The following is a 15885-nucleotide window of genomic DNA, read 5'->3' as shown; positions in this document are numbered from 1 at the left end:
AAATTTTTTTTTTTAGCTTTTCGTAAAATGAAAAAATTATCTTATTTGATCATTTATGAAAATAAATTTTTATAAGAAAAGACCTATATGTTTAATCTTATTTTTTCTTAGCCTTCAGAAATAACCTCATTGCTCCCCCACCCACCTCAGCGGGGACCTGGAAAATGCCGTAATGATACAGAACTATAGGGGGGGGGAGGTGCAAATGAAGCGCAATCTCTTTGCTCTAAGAGAAATTCAATCTTTATTATGGTTTAAAGGAGGGGGGCAAGCCAAAAAGTGGAATATTTAACAGAAAATTTTGAATTAGCGAATATCACAGACCCCAAGTATTTTCTTTCTGGTTTTTTATTGTCTCTATAATAAGTGACAGTAAGAGAAAATAGTCTATTTTGCATTTGAGCTATAAAAGTTTTATACGATGCCGTTTTTTATGTAATAAGCAAAACTTTCTGAAAAAAGAATAAATTTAAATTTAATAAATTACTCCCTTTACTTTCATACCCCTGGTAAATACTTACTTTTGTCCCTTTTTTACCATTCTCAGAAACATATCGTCAAACTGCTCTCCAACTTAAATTGTCCACTTTATATGCAAGTATTTAAACTTAGAAGTAGTTTTCATGGCCCGCGAGGATAAAGGAAACTTTTTCAAAGAAAAGTAAAGAAAAAGGTTTACAAAATTTGGCATTATTCCGCTGCCTAAGAATTTTAGTGAAGGTAAAGTGTCTCAACTCACACTTGTTTCTCTATAGAGGGATAAAATAAGCCTGGTACAAGCTTCAGAATAGCTTCCTTGGACAAGTCTGTAGTTCCATCTCTGAAAGATTCATTTTCCTAACCTAACCCCTATTCAAGATAGCAATAAGTAGCTAAACTAGAACATTCTGGAAGCTTTAGGTAACTTTTTTATGACAAATAGGTATAATAACAGACTAAGCTAGAGGAAACAAGCTGCAGAATCAGTAAAATTTTACTCTGTCGCCTAGGGTTACACCTGAGCATATTAAGGGAGAAGGGGGCTCTCTCAAATAGTTTGGTGTTATTGTCAAAAGTACCATTGTTTGCTATTTTAATTACTGCAATGAAAGAATATTATCCGCGCCCTCATGTAATGCCTAAATAAAATACATGTATGTAACCGTTTTGCGCTAGAATTCAATTTGTTTATGAGGATATTTCCTAGACGAGAGCAGGTGTTATAAAAGCAAATCTTTTCATCGAAATATTTTACTGCATGTATGGTAGATGTCCTAGGATAATCATGGTCGAAGCTGAAATATACCCTACGCACGAGGGATAATAATTAAATTGGGTTAAATACATCAGGCCACTGATGGAATATGCTTAAAAGTGATTTAGTAGGAGTCATGGCTCTTACAGTAAAGTATATTTTGACGTGATAAAAATAAGATAAATTTATCATTGAGAAAATCGAGCATTAGCAAGAGGGAGGGAGTAATTTTTTGCTATTCCGATATAGAGAATTATAGTTGGTTAAATTTGCGTATGCTCATCTTCTTTTTTTTTTTGGGGGGGGGGGTATAGAAGAGACTTACATGCTGGTATCTTTGAGACGTATCCATTTTTTTAAACTTGAGTCGTGTCAATTTCGGAATCTAATACAAGGCTGATTGGGACGTTCGTTCGATTCCCGTTTTATACCCCCCGGAGACAATAGAAAATTAATTGGTTCCCGATAGAATAGTAGCGAATCACGCAACGCCTCTGTTTCCTGGAAATAGCGGTACATCGTATGTTTACCAACAAACCTTTGTTTCTAGGAAAATCAAAATATGTATAGTCTCTCTAAAGGTTCTGCGCATGAAGAATGGCGGTAAAAATCTCTTGTTTCCTGAGACGAAAAGACTTTAAAGTATGAACATATTGGGTGATTTGGGATTGAAAGCATATCCTTACTTGAGGGGTGGTCCCTGAATGTGTTTTTTAAATACTACATTTGGTATCAAACAAAGCCTATTATGTAACTGCCAATAGATCCTGATTGGGCAGGGATCCTGGAGGTTTCTTTCTACACCTCTAGGTTTTTAATCATAACGATCAAAGAAAATCTGATTTGGCGGGGTCTCGTAGGTTTTTTAAAGACCCAAGCCTTATGATTTAGCATCTAAAAAATCCTGCTTTGGCGGGGTTTTTCAACCCCGTGGGTTTTTTCAAGAATTAGAGAAAATATTATGTAATTAACACATACTTCGTTTAGAAAGCATTCCTTATGGCATAACATACAACTAAATCTATTATAAAACATTATGCTAGTCCCCCTCTTCCCGATGGAGTTGGAGGCTAGGGGTCTCGTTGGAATTGTTTACTAGGGGACCCTTTGGAATTGGCTGCTAGTGCCCCCTTGGAATTTGTTGCTAGGGGCCCCCTGTTGGAATTGCTTGCTAGGGACCCCCGTGGAATTGACTGCTAGAATCCCCTAGTGGAAAAGGTTGTTATGCTTGGTGGGCTTCCCCCGGTGAAGAAGGTTACTGGGGCTGCTATGTGGAACAGTTTTCAAGGAACCCCGGTGGAATTGGATGCTAGGGGCCTCCCAGTGAAATTGGATGCTAAGGCCCCCATGGTTAGGTTACGTTAGGAGGCCTGGTGAAATTGGTTGCTAGGGCCCCGTTGGTATTGCTCGTTAGGGGTCTGGTGGAATTGCTCGCTAGGGTCCGGCGTCTTGAAGGTTTCACACTAGTGGGCCCTGACGGTTTTTCCTGGCCCTCGTAGGTTTTTTAAGAGTCAGAGAAAATTTGACGTAACAATTACGGAAATCCTGATTTGGCGGGGGGCTCTTTAGAAAACCTTCCTATGGCTGCCTTTTAAAAACCTTCCTATGGCTGCCTTTAAAAACCTTCCTATGGTTGCCTTTCAAAAACTTCTTAGGCCTGCCTTTAAAAACTTCCTATGGCTGTTTTTAAAAACTTCCCGTGGCACGTAACGTACAGGTGTACTATACCGTTACAGATGCGCTATAGTACTGCCTAGTTGCACGTAATTATGTCTTGAGGGACTAATAGCTTCAGGTTTACCCCTAAGGCTCGGATTAAAAGCCTTTTAGGGATACTACTTTCGTCTAGTCGGAAAATAAAAAGGAAATTCCGTTCTCTTACATTTTTGAAGCAATTTTTAAATCCCGTCTCTAAAAGAAAGCTCTTATGCAAAGTCCTATCTTGTTTGCTACTGATTGTAAATCTTACCGACAAGTCTTAGTTTAACTTCTACTAGCATTTAGGTTATCGATGTCTGCTAACTCACCTTAAATATCTGATTTTTTTAAACCTGGAATGAGAGGTAAACAAGGGAAGCCTAACCTATGGTCTTAGGCAGGTTAACCAAGAATTTAGAATTGAAACATGAGACCGTTAATTTCATCTAGAATCAGAGGGAAACCAGCGCCTAAAGTCAAAATGGGGCGATTCTGCAATGAGCGTCAGGCAAGGCAATTGATTCAATTGATAGACTTAGACATTTGCTAGACTAATAAAAACGTTAATTTAATGTTAGTTGAACAACAAGTTGACTGAACTTGCAAAGGGGAAAAAGAGTCCAAAGCCTACAAGGGCCTCCTATCTGCCTTTTCCTCCTACGATCAAAAGTGAACTTTTCGTCTCATTTTTTTTAACCTTTTTTTGATGATACACCCTTCTGGAAACCTCCATGTCTTTAGACAGTGCGTAATGAAATGTTACATGATTTCATGATATTTACTCTTATAATATTTCAATACAAGCCTCTCTTGTCCCCAGAAAGGTCTTCTAAAAACCTCAAAAATTTTCGGTATGTCGAAAATGACTGTATTAAGCACGGTTTCAGAAATTCGACATACTGCCGTCCTTGCATACATAGTCCATTAAATACTGCAGGGACATAATCATTTCTCCAGAATTCTGATATCTTGAGAGTAATGAATTTCCTGGGTTCCAAAGACTTTGAAGGTTGAAGACCCCCCCCCGTGTCTCCCCCTACTTCAACCCCCCCCCCCCAAAAAAAAAAAAACAAACAAAAAAAAACAACAACAACAAGTAGATAAAATGAAAGAAATAATTAACATCCTATGTTTCCAAACTTGTAAGAAAACCGAAAAAGAACAACAGGTAAATACATTCTACTGACGATCGGAGAAAAAAAAATTACGCATAATCAACAATATGGTGAAAAAATAAATCGGAGATGATCGGAGAAAAAAAAAATTTGATAACAAAAGATTCATCAAAATAATTTGCTTTTTATCTTTGTTCCAAATATATAAAGATATTGCCCGTCAATAGTTACGAGCCTGAGAAAAATTGCAGGATTTTGGCAAAGGAGGAAAAATCCGTAAAAAGTCGAAGAATCTTCATGGAAATTGCACCATCAGATTCAGCGTGTCAGAGAACCCTTCTGAATTGGTTGCAAGCTCCCATCTGCATATATATATATATATATATATATATATATATATATATATATATATATATATATATATATATAATTTTTATACATTATTAGATCACGGATGTGTTTTTTTTTCAGGGTTGATCGGGTCTAACAAATGGTCCTAGAATATTGGGAGAGGGTCCATTCAAACGTAAATTAAAAATTCTTGTTCTCTCTGTTAGTGACCAAAAATTGAATGGAAAGTAGCCCCCTCCCATGCCTTTTCCCCCTCAAAGTCATCCATTCAAAATTTTTAGATTGCTATTTTGTCCTTCATATTGAATGGTTCAGTAAGTATGCCTCTTGGGATGATATGATCCCCACAATCACTGTTAACGGATTGTAAGTCATGAAACTTACCTTTTATTTACATATAGTATTTGTTAGTGGGATATATAGACAATTTTCGTGGGGGGAATTTTCCATGGGAATAGAAGTTCCGGGGATGAACTTTCCAGGGAAAATTTAGTCCCCTCACATACGCGGTAACTTCTGTTCATTTTAATTTTGAATGTTTTTAAAAAAAACTTGTTTTTTTTTTATTTAATTGACAATTACAAACGACATTCAAAAACGAATTGATCTCTTTAGTACCATATTTAGTTTTAACTATTGGGTTTAATTTTAAGTTCGCAAACCGCCTTTTGAATACCGTGGTCCGTGTGTGATGAAGCATAATACGAAGATATTTCCCCTCTTGCAGCACAGGACAATAGGATGGCAGATTTTTGGGGAAAAAAAATTATGGGTTCCTAAGAGCCGCACCGACGCGACGCCTTGGATCGCTCGTGGCTCTGAATATTATAAACTGATAAGTTATTAATTTAAAATTCTTCTCAGATATGGTTGTTGGTAATGACTGACAGCTTAGGTTATCTAATTATAAAGTGCCTTCAACATTGTTTATATCCATTGCACCGCTCAGAAGCTCTGTTGATTCAGCTTGCTTTTTAAATGGTGTGTGACTTAAGTATTTCTATGTATTTTATACATGCATGTACATTGGGGTGGAAGGGGAGGGGCAGTATTAAAAATAAGTTTCGATATTTTGAATGAGAAGTGTAAAGAAAATCGGGAAATTTTAAGATTTCGAGGGACCCCGGTCTAGAGGCCACCATCTGCACGTGTCCCTGGTTTTAGTGACTAATGATTTTACCGGCTCCTAAGGAGAATAAGAAAACAAGAATGTGAAAACAAGTGCCATAAAAAATGAGAAAAAAAAAGTTGTTGATTTCGGACAAAACGACACTAAAATAAGATATAGATTCCTTTGTCCGAGAGGGCAGAGGGACCGAATACTAGTTTACCAATTATTTGGTTTGGGACGAGGGTCAGTGGCGTGAGTCTGAGCTCAGCCAGAGTCGACTCAGCTCTAAATGGGTACCTGGAGAAACTTCGGGAAGGTAAACAGGAAGGGTATGCGAAAGCAAAGGATGGTTGTCCCCCAACCCCCCTTGCTAAAAGGCCAAGAAACGGAGATGCTGTAAAGTCCATTATGTATTATAAGAAAATCATCAATGCATTCTTCGTGTAAACTCTATGGATTAAATTAAACGATTTTGAATGGTTGCCACAAACTAATTTGGTTTCATTTATTCCAAAATAAGTTAATCTCTAATCTGTCCTTGTATTTCAGGTTTATGTCCAATTGGTATTTGGTGACATAAATACAGAATTTGATCATTGTTCGTTATGTCATGGGATAAACTCAACGTGTCAGATTATATCGGGGATATTTACTCAAGCACAATTACCCCCCGGTTACAATCAAATTACCCAAATACCTCAAGGTGCTTGTTTTGTCAACATTACAGCTTTGAAGCCTGGATATAATCATATTGGTAAGACAGGAAACTTTTTATCTTGTCCCATATATATATATATATATATATATATATATATATATATATATATATATATATATATATATATATATATATATATATATATATATATATATTCTATCATTTTTATACGTTATTTATGTATGCATTATTTACATTACATATCATTTATATTACAATACATTATATATACATTATTTATATATAACTTTGTCTTGGTAAATTATGACAAATGCCAGTTTTCTAAGTATGTGTTTTGTTTTAAATGGTTGCTTCTAATTCGAACATACTGAAGCCGAACTATTGTTTACCATGAAACTATGTTCATTTTTCTTCCACTTTGGGAAACCCCTTCCTTGCTTCTCCCTTGAACCTCCAGTACCTAGTTTGCAAGAAAATTCAGCATTATTGAATCCGTCATTTCCGTAGAAAAGCAAGTTTCTGTGCATAATACCTGATTACTGAAATTGAACCATGTTTGGCTTTCTGCACTGGCCCAATAATTTGTCTATTATACGTTGTATTTTTGAGCGTTTGCTTCTTATTCGTTTATTTTGAGACTCAAAAACCCTTGGTCTTTGTACTTACTCTGCTATTTATCGAAGCTTATATTTTGTTTCTAAGAGTATGTTTGTGTATAGTGTGTTATTTTTGTGTGTGTGTACACTCTGTCTTTCTTCTTCTCTGTATGTGAGATTTCAAGTAAATTAATAGTAATACAATCCCAACTTTAGTAGCTTAGAGTGCTCTTCTTTATTGATGCTATATTTCCTAATGATAACGTACTGAGGGAATAACAGGGTCTATCCTGTCATAGGCGTGGCTTCCTGAGGGGCTCCAAGTCAAATTAGATTTTCCAGAAGTTGTGGTGAAATCTATTTTCAAAAATAGGGGCCGGAAGCCCCCTTGAAATTTGTTTACATTGCTGAATGTCGCATGAATAGTTTCGTCGAATCATCACGTTATTATATTTTTGTATCAATCTGTTTATATGAAAAGGAGACCACCCAGATGGAAGAGCGTGCCACGTATCAAGTCATTTTAAAGATTCCGATTACAAAGAATTTTGATATGACGAGAAGGAAGTCTATTCTTAAACATAACCCTTCTTTCCCAGCCTGATTATGAACACTCGAGATCCTGGTTATTATAATTAGTCAAATAGCCTTCTAATTAATTAAATGTAATAAATGTGAATTAAATATGTTAATGCAGAAATAGAGTATCAGATATCTGTTTTAAAAATATTAGCGTTACACTTTGGAAAGAATGAATTATGAATGAAAATTGGGCTACTTTATCGAAATACTTGCGGTTTTATTTAAATCTATTGTTTAGAACAACCGTGCTCATGCGTGTTTACTCAGTCCGTGTATCATGCACGCATGTAAGGGGGAGCTCCCCAACTCTTTAAAAATTCACTACTCGTATTTTCATTAACATTTCCTATTACCAATATAAATAACCCAGGTCTTGTGTTTTTGGTAGTGTAAATAACGAAGAAGACCACACTGCCTTTCCATCACAAACACCAAAAACAAGAAGAACAATAGGGAATTTTTTAAGACAGTGGAAAACAAATTAGAATGAATACTTCGGCCCTATGTCCAAGGGCCGTCCTCAGCAATACAAATAAGAAGAAACAACTTACAAAAGGATAAAAATCAATAACACTAAAATGAACAGTTTTTCAAAACAGTCCCACCATCCTTACCTCAGCGAAGTTCTACCAGGACTGATAAATAAATTGTTATGAAACGAGGCAATCCATTGAAATGAAAGAAAAGGATTTAAAAACACGTTTTAATGCCAGCCTAGCTTTTTTCGCTGCTGATCTTATAGGTCTATTTGTGACAGGTTCTGTGTTAGTATCTATTGGTTTTTTATAATGTTTCGTAAGGTCATTTTTAATTAAAAATGTTTGCTAAAAAATTAAATAAAAATGTAATTAAAAAAATGTTGTAATTAAAAATCTTCTTGTTTTTGGTGTTTGTTTTGGTAGTGTTGTCTCTAAAATATTCCTGGTTCTTCCAAAGAAAGATAAGATATACTCAAAGAAACAATAAATAAATAAATGAAAACATCAAACAAATATAATGCACTAATCTAATATTTTTAAAGGAGGCTCCGTCACCTTTAAAAGAGGGGGAATGACACAAATGCTATTAAAACAAACAAATGCTACGATCTTCTTGTGCACAGTTTTACTTGAAATCACTTCTTAAAGTGCTGTTGTGTGCAACTATGAGTGATTTCGATATCCAGGAAAAGATATCGAATCAGATTAGCCACAAAAGGTGGCGTTTTTATTCGAATATTTGCAAGTTGTTATAAGCAAAGATACCTAGTATTTTTGTGATTCTGCCATGACAGGTCAGTCGTATTGTTAAAAAAGAACAACAAATTCAAAAGCATAGAGAAGAAACACTGAATTCAAAGGACTTTCACGTTCAGCCGGGGAATTTCATTGGCAGAAAAGTTCTTTTTCTAAATTCTTTTTTTTTGTACTACTTTTTTTTGTCTTATATCATGTATGTCATCTTAGTTTTAACTGAGTAAACTTGAAAAAAAAACTATCATGGATCTTTTTAAGTTTATTAGCGAATATCAGTAACATTTTTATTCTTTCCTGATTTTATTATATATATTAATATTATTACTGTACCTGAGCGTTACAATCGATTTTTGTAAAAAAAAAAATTCTGAGTTCGTTTTTTAGACAGGAAAGAGGGGGCAAACATGATTGAATTAGCAACAAATTTTTACTTAGAATTTTAAGGGATTAGTTATACTAATATAATTTCTTGCCTAATTCAATTAGAAATTTCAGTGTTTTGCTCAATTTAAAATTCTTATTTATCTAGAGGGAAAGCAAAACTTAACTAATAGTAATCATTAATTTGGTTATTAATATCCCGTTTGCTTAATATCCCCGTGGTTCAGAACTCTCTTAAATGTTCTTTTCCATTTGTTCACGACAATTTCTAAACAAAGTTATCCTTAAGGAAAAATATCAGCAACACTGCCTGCTAACTTCTGACTATTATACTGTCATACTGTACTGTTCTGTCTGTACTGTCATACTGTCATACTGTCATACTGTTCTGTACTGTCATATTGTACCGTTCTATCTGTACTGTCATACTGTCATACTGTTTTGTACTGTCATACTGTACTGTTCTGTCTGTACTGTCATACTGTCATACTGTTCTGTACTGTCATACTGTTCTGTCTGTACTGTCATGCTGTCATACTGTCATACTGTCATACTGTTCTGTACTGTCATACTGTACACTATTATACTGTTTATAATAAACTAACTAAAAACTGGCTTTTTGTTGCCTCTCCCGCTCGCTCGGGCCTGTGGCTTTAGTGAACTTAGACTCAGTATTATGGGCCTTCAGTCGTAACACACTTGTTACTAAGGTGTCAAACTGCTGATTTTTTTTAAAATGTTTATATTTCCCTGGTTTTTATCATCTGTGTTCGTTATTATGGTCTAAAAATATTTTGCATAAATTTGGTGTGTCTAGTATGATTAAATTAGCTTATTCTTCAGTGCATAGGAAAAAGTATACTCACAAAATATAATGACCCACACATTTGATTTTATATATCTTAAGTCGCTGAGTAGGGCTTTTAGTCTTCAAGCCAGGTAGATTTCAGTTTCTCGGATAATCCTGATTCGTTTAAGTTAGACAGTCTCAAGTTGGAATTTTTTTAATTTTTGGCCTATATTATTAACAAGCTAACAAATTTACTTGTTTTATTTTATAACTAGCCAAAGTTTTCATGGAGTTAACTTCCGAGGTGAAATTTGACACTGGGGAGATTTGACAGAATTCTTAGACGAAATTATTGTGTATGTGTCTTATTCTGTCTTCGCCTGTTCACTTTTGCCTTTGGAGGTGTTCCGGGTGAATTGTCCGAGGGAAATTTTATGCCTGTTTGGATTCCCAGAAAAATTTCCAAGGAAGGGAAATTTCTGGTGTGATCAGAAAAGCGATTAGAGCTTAAATACTATTTCGGATGAAAGTATAATAGGGAAAACTTTTCAGGCTGCTTTTGCAAAAAAATTATAAGGGGGGGGGGAATTTCAGCGAGGATGGAAGTATCCGAAATAATTTTTTTTTGGGGGGCGGGGGGTATTGTACGACGGAAGAGCTTTTCAAAAATGGAGTTTCCCTTGGGGGAGGTAATTTTTAATGTTATATGAGATGCTAATATAGCATATATAAGCATATTTTTATGCTTTCCTCGCTTGTGTTTCTCCTAAACTTCATTTTACCCCCTCCCTTTTGTGAAGCAATATATAAACCTGATTATGCGTACAGTTTTTCGTTTTTTTTGGAAAATTGTTAGTAAATTTGGGGCAGTTTATATTATTGACCCACAAATAAAGTGAACATACCACTCAAGGTTTTGTTTTATTCTCTTTCTGAATATATTACTATCTTTACTCAGTACTAAACTTACTAAAATTCAATTTCAAGCCCGTTACAGACCCTCGAATGTGATACCTTTTTCTGTTATTTTTGGCTGTATAAAAGGGTCAGAAACAACTCTTACATCTTTATATGCAGAATAATTTTAGTTAAGATATTTAAGCTGCAGCTCCACTATACTTTATAACCATCCCCATCCCAGATGTGCAAATATATAGCCCAAATTATATATTTTTCATGAAGCATTTCTATAATTTTTTCTAAGGTCACCATGGATACAAAAATTTTCTCAATTTTGCAGGATAGCAATGAATTGTTAGCTAGCAAAAAAATAGGTGTTTTGCATTGCACCCCGAAAACTGAAATTTCATTATAAAAAGTTTATAATGTACCAGACTGATGAAAGAGGACGGCTTCACGCTGAGTGATGTGAAATAGGTTCAGGAGCTTCTGTTCACCAGATGTAAGTGCAATACTGAGTGTGTTGCTCTGGAAAAGGACTATAAGTAACCGAACTTATTACAAAAAAACTTATTTGGCATAGAAGAACTTGTAGGCAGAAGTTCTTTTTTTCTTGTGATCTCCGTGGAGGTCTTCAGGATGCAAATACGCCAGTTACACTCCCAGACTCACTAGAACATTGGCAACAGCAGTTTCTCATATACTGACTGTTGCATCACTTGTGCAAAAAGGGAACTGCAAACCATAAAAGTGAGAATCTTGTTGCAATTAAAATAACAGAAAGGCAACAGAAGTTATCTGAGCATTCTGAGAGAGACTTTTTTGATGAACGCATGCTCTTTTTGCACGGTTCGAATCTAATGCAGTTGAGGGCTGAAAATCACCAAAAATGCAAGCTTAATTTCTTTGAAAAAAAGACTGAAGAAGAGATAATACTTTCCACCAGAGAAGCTATTGTGAAAAGTGTGATAGATGGAATTAAACTCATTTTAAGGAAAGGAGGATATGGTCGCTTAGTGAGCTAAGCTAGAAATTAAGCAGTAGACTAGCTAGTTCAGGTTTTGAAATATATGTCAATGATGTTAGGATACTGAAAAAGCAATTGAGGGGTAAGGATGGTAAACCACTGGAAGTGAGCTGTAGTAAAAGGTAAACTGGTGTTTGCGCTCGCTGAAGAAGAAAATATATGTTGCAGCCCTGAGTCATCAAGTTTCAAAGTTTATCAGAATTTGATGATTCAGTTGATAGAGAGTCCTACCTTAGATACGACTGTGAAGCAAACGAATCTTAAATAGAGAGTTTGAGCAAATGATTTGCGAGTGAAGAGGTATAGGACAGTAAAGATGACATATAAAATAGTGGCCTGAATCAGTTGAAAGATGAACAGTGGGTCCTACAGGAAGCCTTCCATTTGTGGATGTTCCTGACTGAGGAACCCCACACTTTGGAAAGTACTCCTACAGGGGAATCTGCAAGTATGATTTGCTTTGTGCATATGCTGAATCATGCAATATTTCTAAAAGTAACAATGAGTTTGACCAAATAATAGCTAAAAAAATATTGCTAAACCTTTTTTAGTTATTTATATTTGACGAACCGTATGTTAATAAAATGTAAAAGGAAAAGCTTGAAAAACAGTTTGAAGCTTTTTTTCAAAACCATCAATCCCCCAATGTTTTGACAAGGCATAAAAGTGAGAACTACCTGGTGACATCATGTAGTAGAAAGCTGGACTTTGTCGGGGTGAATAAAAAAAAGAAACGAACTAAGTTACGTGGAACCTCCAGTTACACGTTTGGCGCTAATAGGCTGTTCCCGAGATATTCGCAATCAGCATGATCGATCCGGTCTGGAACCTCTCTCAGATCACAAATTTTTCAGATTTTCAACTTTGGCTCCCTAACTATTATGTAAATATCCGAGACAATCACCTTTTGACAGCTTAATTGATAAAGCCATGCCTGTTAGCAACTGGAACCAAGGGTATATCCCGGATTCTTTTGAGGGGAGTCTATATTTCTTGTGTGGGGGGGGGGGGGTCAAAAAACTTTACAAAATGCACACAGTATTTGTCTATAAGTATTTTTGTAAATTTTTTGGCAAGTCGAACAAAAAGTTTGGTGGAGATGGGTCATACCCAGTAACACCGCCCACCTAGATACAACCTTGACTGGCACTTTAGTTCAATCCTGCAATGAATTCCATGTATAAGTGAACAAGGTTTACGCGTATTTTGCGGGATAGATAGTATGAGGATAAGACGGTAGGTAGAAAGGAAAGACGGAAGGAAAGTAGAGAAGACCAATTGTGGGTGACCGCGAGGAGAAGACCATGCCAATGCCTTCTCCATTATATTGACATTTTAAGATTTTGAATCGAAGTGTTCAGCGTGGAATTGTCCCAGTTAATAGAGAACTGGGACTTCATTTAGTAATAACAAAAGTATTAAAGAGAAATGGGCAGAATTTTTTTAGAATTTGTTAAACCTTTAAAGTTGTAGAACGCGATACAGGAAAGAATGAAAATTGTTTTGACGATTTGGAAATAGAGGAAGATTTATTTTGTCAAGGGGGGTTAGAGACAGTACTAAAACGATTAAAAATATATAGCACCTCTGGTGCTTTTAGTGTTGTTAACGAGTATTGAAATATGGTAATTGCAAAACAAAAACACAACACTGAAGATCTTGAATTTGGTTCGGGAAAAAGAGGAAGTACCTAGTGATTTTAGGAAAAGTCCAGTCTAACCCCCCTGTCAAGGGGGGTTAGAGACAGTACTAAAACGATTAAAAATAAATAGCACCTCTGGTGCTTTTAGTGTTGTTAACGAGCATTGAAATATGGTAATTGCAAAACAAAAACACAACACTGAAGATCTTGAATTTGGTTCGGGAAAAAGAGGAAGTACCTAGTGATTTTAGGAAAAGTTCAGTCAAACCTTCCTGCAAGAAAGGTGATAAAAGTGAGTGTGGTAATAGAATTATTAACATGGATTTTGTAATAAGCACATTAATTTGCATTGTAAAATTCATTAGGCTAAAAGATGCTATGGATATAGTTCTAAGAGAAGAACAGTAAAGTTTTATGGAAAAGGAGAGGGTGCGCTGATCAAAATTTTTACTCTTAGACTAGTAATTGAGCAGTACCTGAATCATCAGACCTCTTTAGTGATCAGTTTTCTGCCTAATGTACTTGAGGCATGGGCACTCCAAAAAAAGAGAGGAAGATTTGCTAGATGTTTTCCAGAGAAATTGCATGCGGATTGTTTTGGATATCCGGCTGACTGACCGTATTTCAAACGGTAGGCCGTAGGAAAAGTGTGATTCAATCTTGTTTTCTAAGCCTATAATGAGAGAAAGGTTAAGCTAGGGACTTACCGCGGACGAAGAGTGACTGATTGCGAAAGATTGTCCTTTTTGGCCAACAGTCTAAGGCTAAACGAAAAGCAGGTAGTCCTCGGTTGGATTATGAGGATGTCGTAAAGAAAGATTCAAGTGAAATGGGAACTTCCTGGAAGGGTGTAAAGAGGGAGGCTTTGAATGGGCTGGGATGGAGGAGAAGCATGTGTAGTTCTGTTGGCCTCTTGCGGCTTGGTGCCGCGATGAGTTGATAGTAGTAGTAGTCTATACATTATAGACAAGCATTTGATTCAGCCGACAGAAGAGCTTTATTGAAGGTCCATATCCTTGTTTGATATTTTTTTCAATCTGATATAAAGCGCTTCTTTATCTGTTTGACTGGTTGGAACTTCGTGAATGCGAATCTTGGGCAAGAGAAGGTCATTAAGAGTGCAGACAGTCTTGTGGATATGGAAAAGGGAAAAATGAGACCCTCAGTGTTAATGGACTTCGTGTAGCCTACTATAAAAGTGTCGATTTTCATCTCCAGAATGCTAAATAACTATCTATATTCGTCTGGCTCTTTGCTTGTTTCCTTGTAAATTTACAAACTTATTCAAACCTTTACTGATCGAATTTAGCTTGACAGGGCTCATAGATACCATAGAGAGGGAAACTGTTGGGAAAGTTTATTAATTTTTTTCAGTAATCTAGGGGACAAAAAATTTTTCGTATCTAAAATTATCGTAGCAAATGGGGGGGGGGCAGTATAGGTGCATGGTTTACGACTGGAAAATATTAGGTTTATTAAGGCCTCACAGAAGGGGCTTAACTGGACAAACTTCCATGCAATTTTATTTTTACGTAAATGCCCCTTCTTTTCTGAGATTATATATAAAAGAATATTTCCTTCTTCTTTTTTATGTTCGTTAGTGCCCATTATAAATTTAAAAACAACTAACTTTTTATTTTTTGTAACTAAAGAAATCCATTGTTATAAATAGATTAAAAAGTCACTCGGATAAAAACGTGCCTAATCTAAAATTAACACTCCTTAGAAACCTGATAGGGGAGGTAATTGCAAAGGGAAACTAAACCACTTCAACATATGTAATCAGAGGCCCAAGCTTGAGAATGTCGTGCAAGATAATTGAGTGCCTAGTCATATTTTGGTATTAAAATAAGGTTCGATGGACAATAGACCACAAAATTTTATAGTTCTACTAGGCTCCCTCAGCTGTGCCTGGGAGTGGGATTAGATCTACCTTAAACTTACGTTAGCAAGTATGAGCTGCAAAAGTAAGGACAAATTGTGAATATGATATATATTATAGCTCAATTCTTAAATTTAATAAGTCGTGACTAAATCTAAATAATTAATAGTATTCAGGGAATAAAAAAAATCTTCTGCTCAAGACTAAAGCTCTTTTTAACCATAGACAGCTTGAAAAAAGGATGACATTGAAATATTGTAAAATGTTCTGCACAAACCAAGTCCATGGATTTAGGCATCGATTGGAATGTTGACATATCTTGTTTTATTAGTTACTACCCCAGTTAATGCATGATTTAAATTTACCCATGTTTACTCCTGTCTGAAAAACAACGATTTCATACGTTCGTTAATTGTACATGATGTTTATTTAGTTTTAATGCTAATTTTTTTCTTTTATCTCCGTTTGCATTAAAAGGTAAGAAAAAAGATTGTTCCTCCTACATTGACAATAAAAAAATTTTAAGACTAAAAAGGAATTCTCGTAGTGGTTTCTAATATAGCGAGGTATACCGAGGTATATATATATATCCCGTGGAAAATACCCCCCGCGGAAAATACCCCTTGGAAACTAGCAACCAGGGAAAATCCCCCCCCCCAATG

At 35.6% G+C, this 15885-nt stretch overlaps 1 protein-coding gene across 1 annotated transcript in view; it reads left to right on the top strand.

The window, feature by feature from the left end:
* Positions 1-15885, top strand: part of LOC136028438 (A disintegrin and metalloproteinase with thrombospondin motifs 6-like) — a 195450-nt gene that overhangs the window by 95313 nt on the left and 84252 nt on the right. The window contains exon 3 of the mRNA XM_065706281.1: positions 6059-6263. Within this exon, the coding sequence (XP_065562353.1) occupies positions 6059-6263 (205 nt within the window). The remainder of the gene's footprint in view (positions 1-6058; positions 6264-15885) is intronic.

This window comes from Artemia franciscana, chromosome 6, assembly GCF_032884065.1.
Source record: "Artemia franciscana chromosome 6, ASM3288406v1, whole genome shotgun sequence".
NCBI lineage: Eukaryota > Metazoa > Arthropoda > Branchiopoda > Anostraca > Artemiidae > Artemia > Artemia franciscana.
The sequence above is the reverse complement of the archived record's forward strand: the minus strand, read 5'-3'. Positions and strand labels throughout refer to the sequence as shown.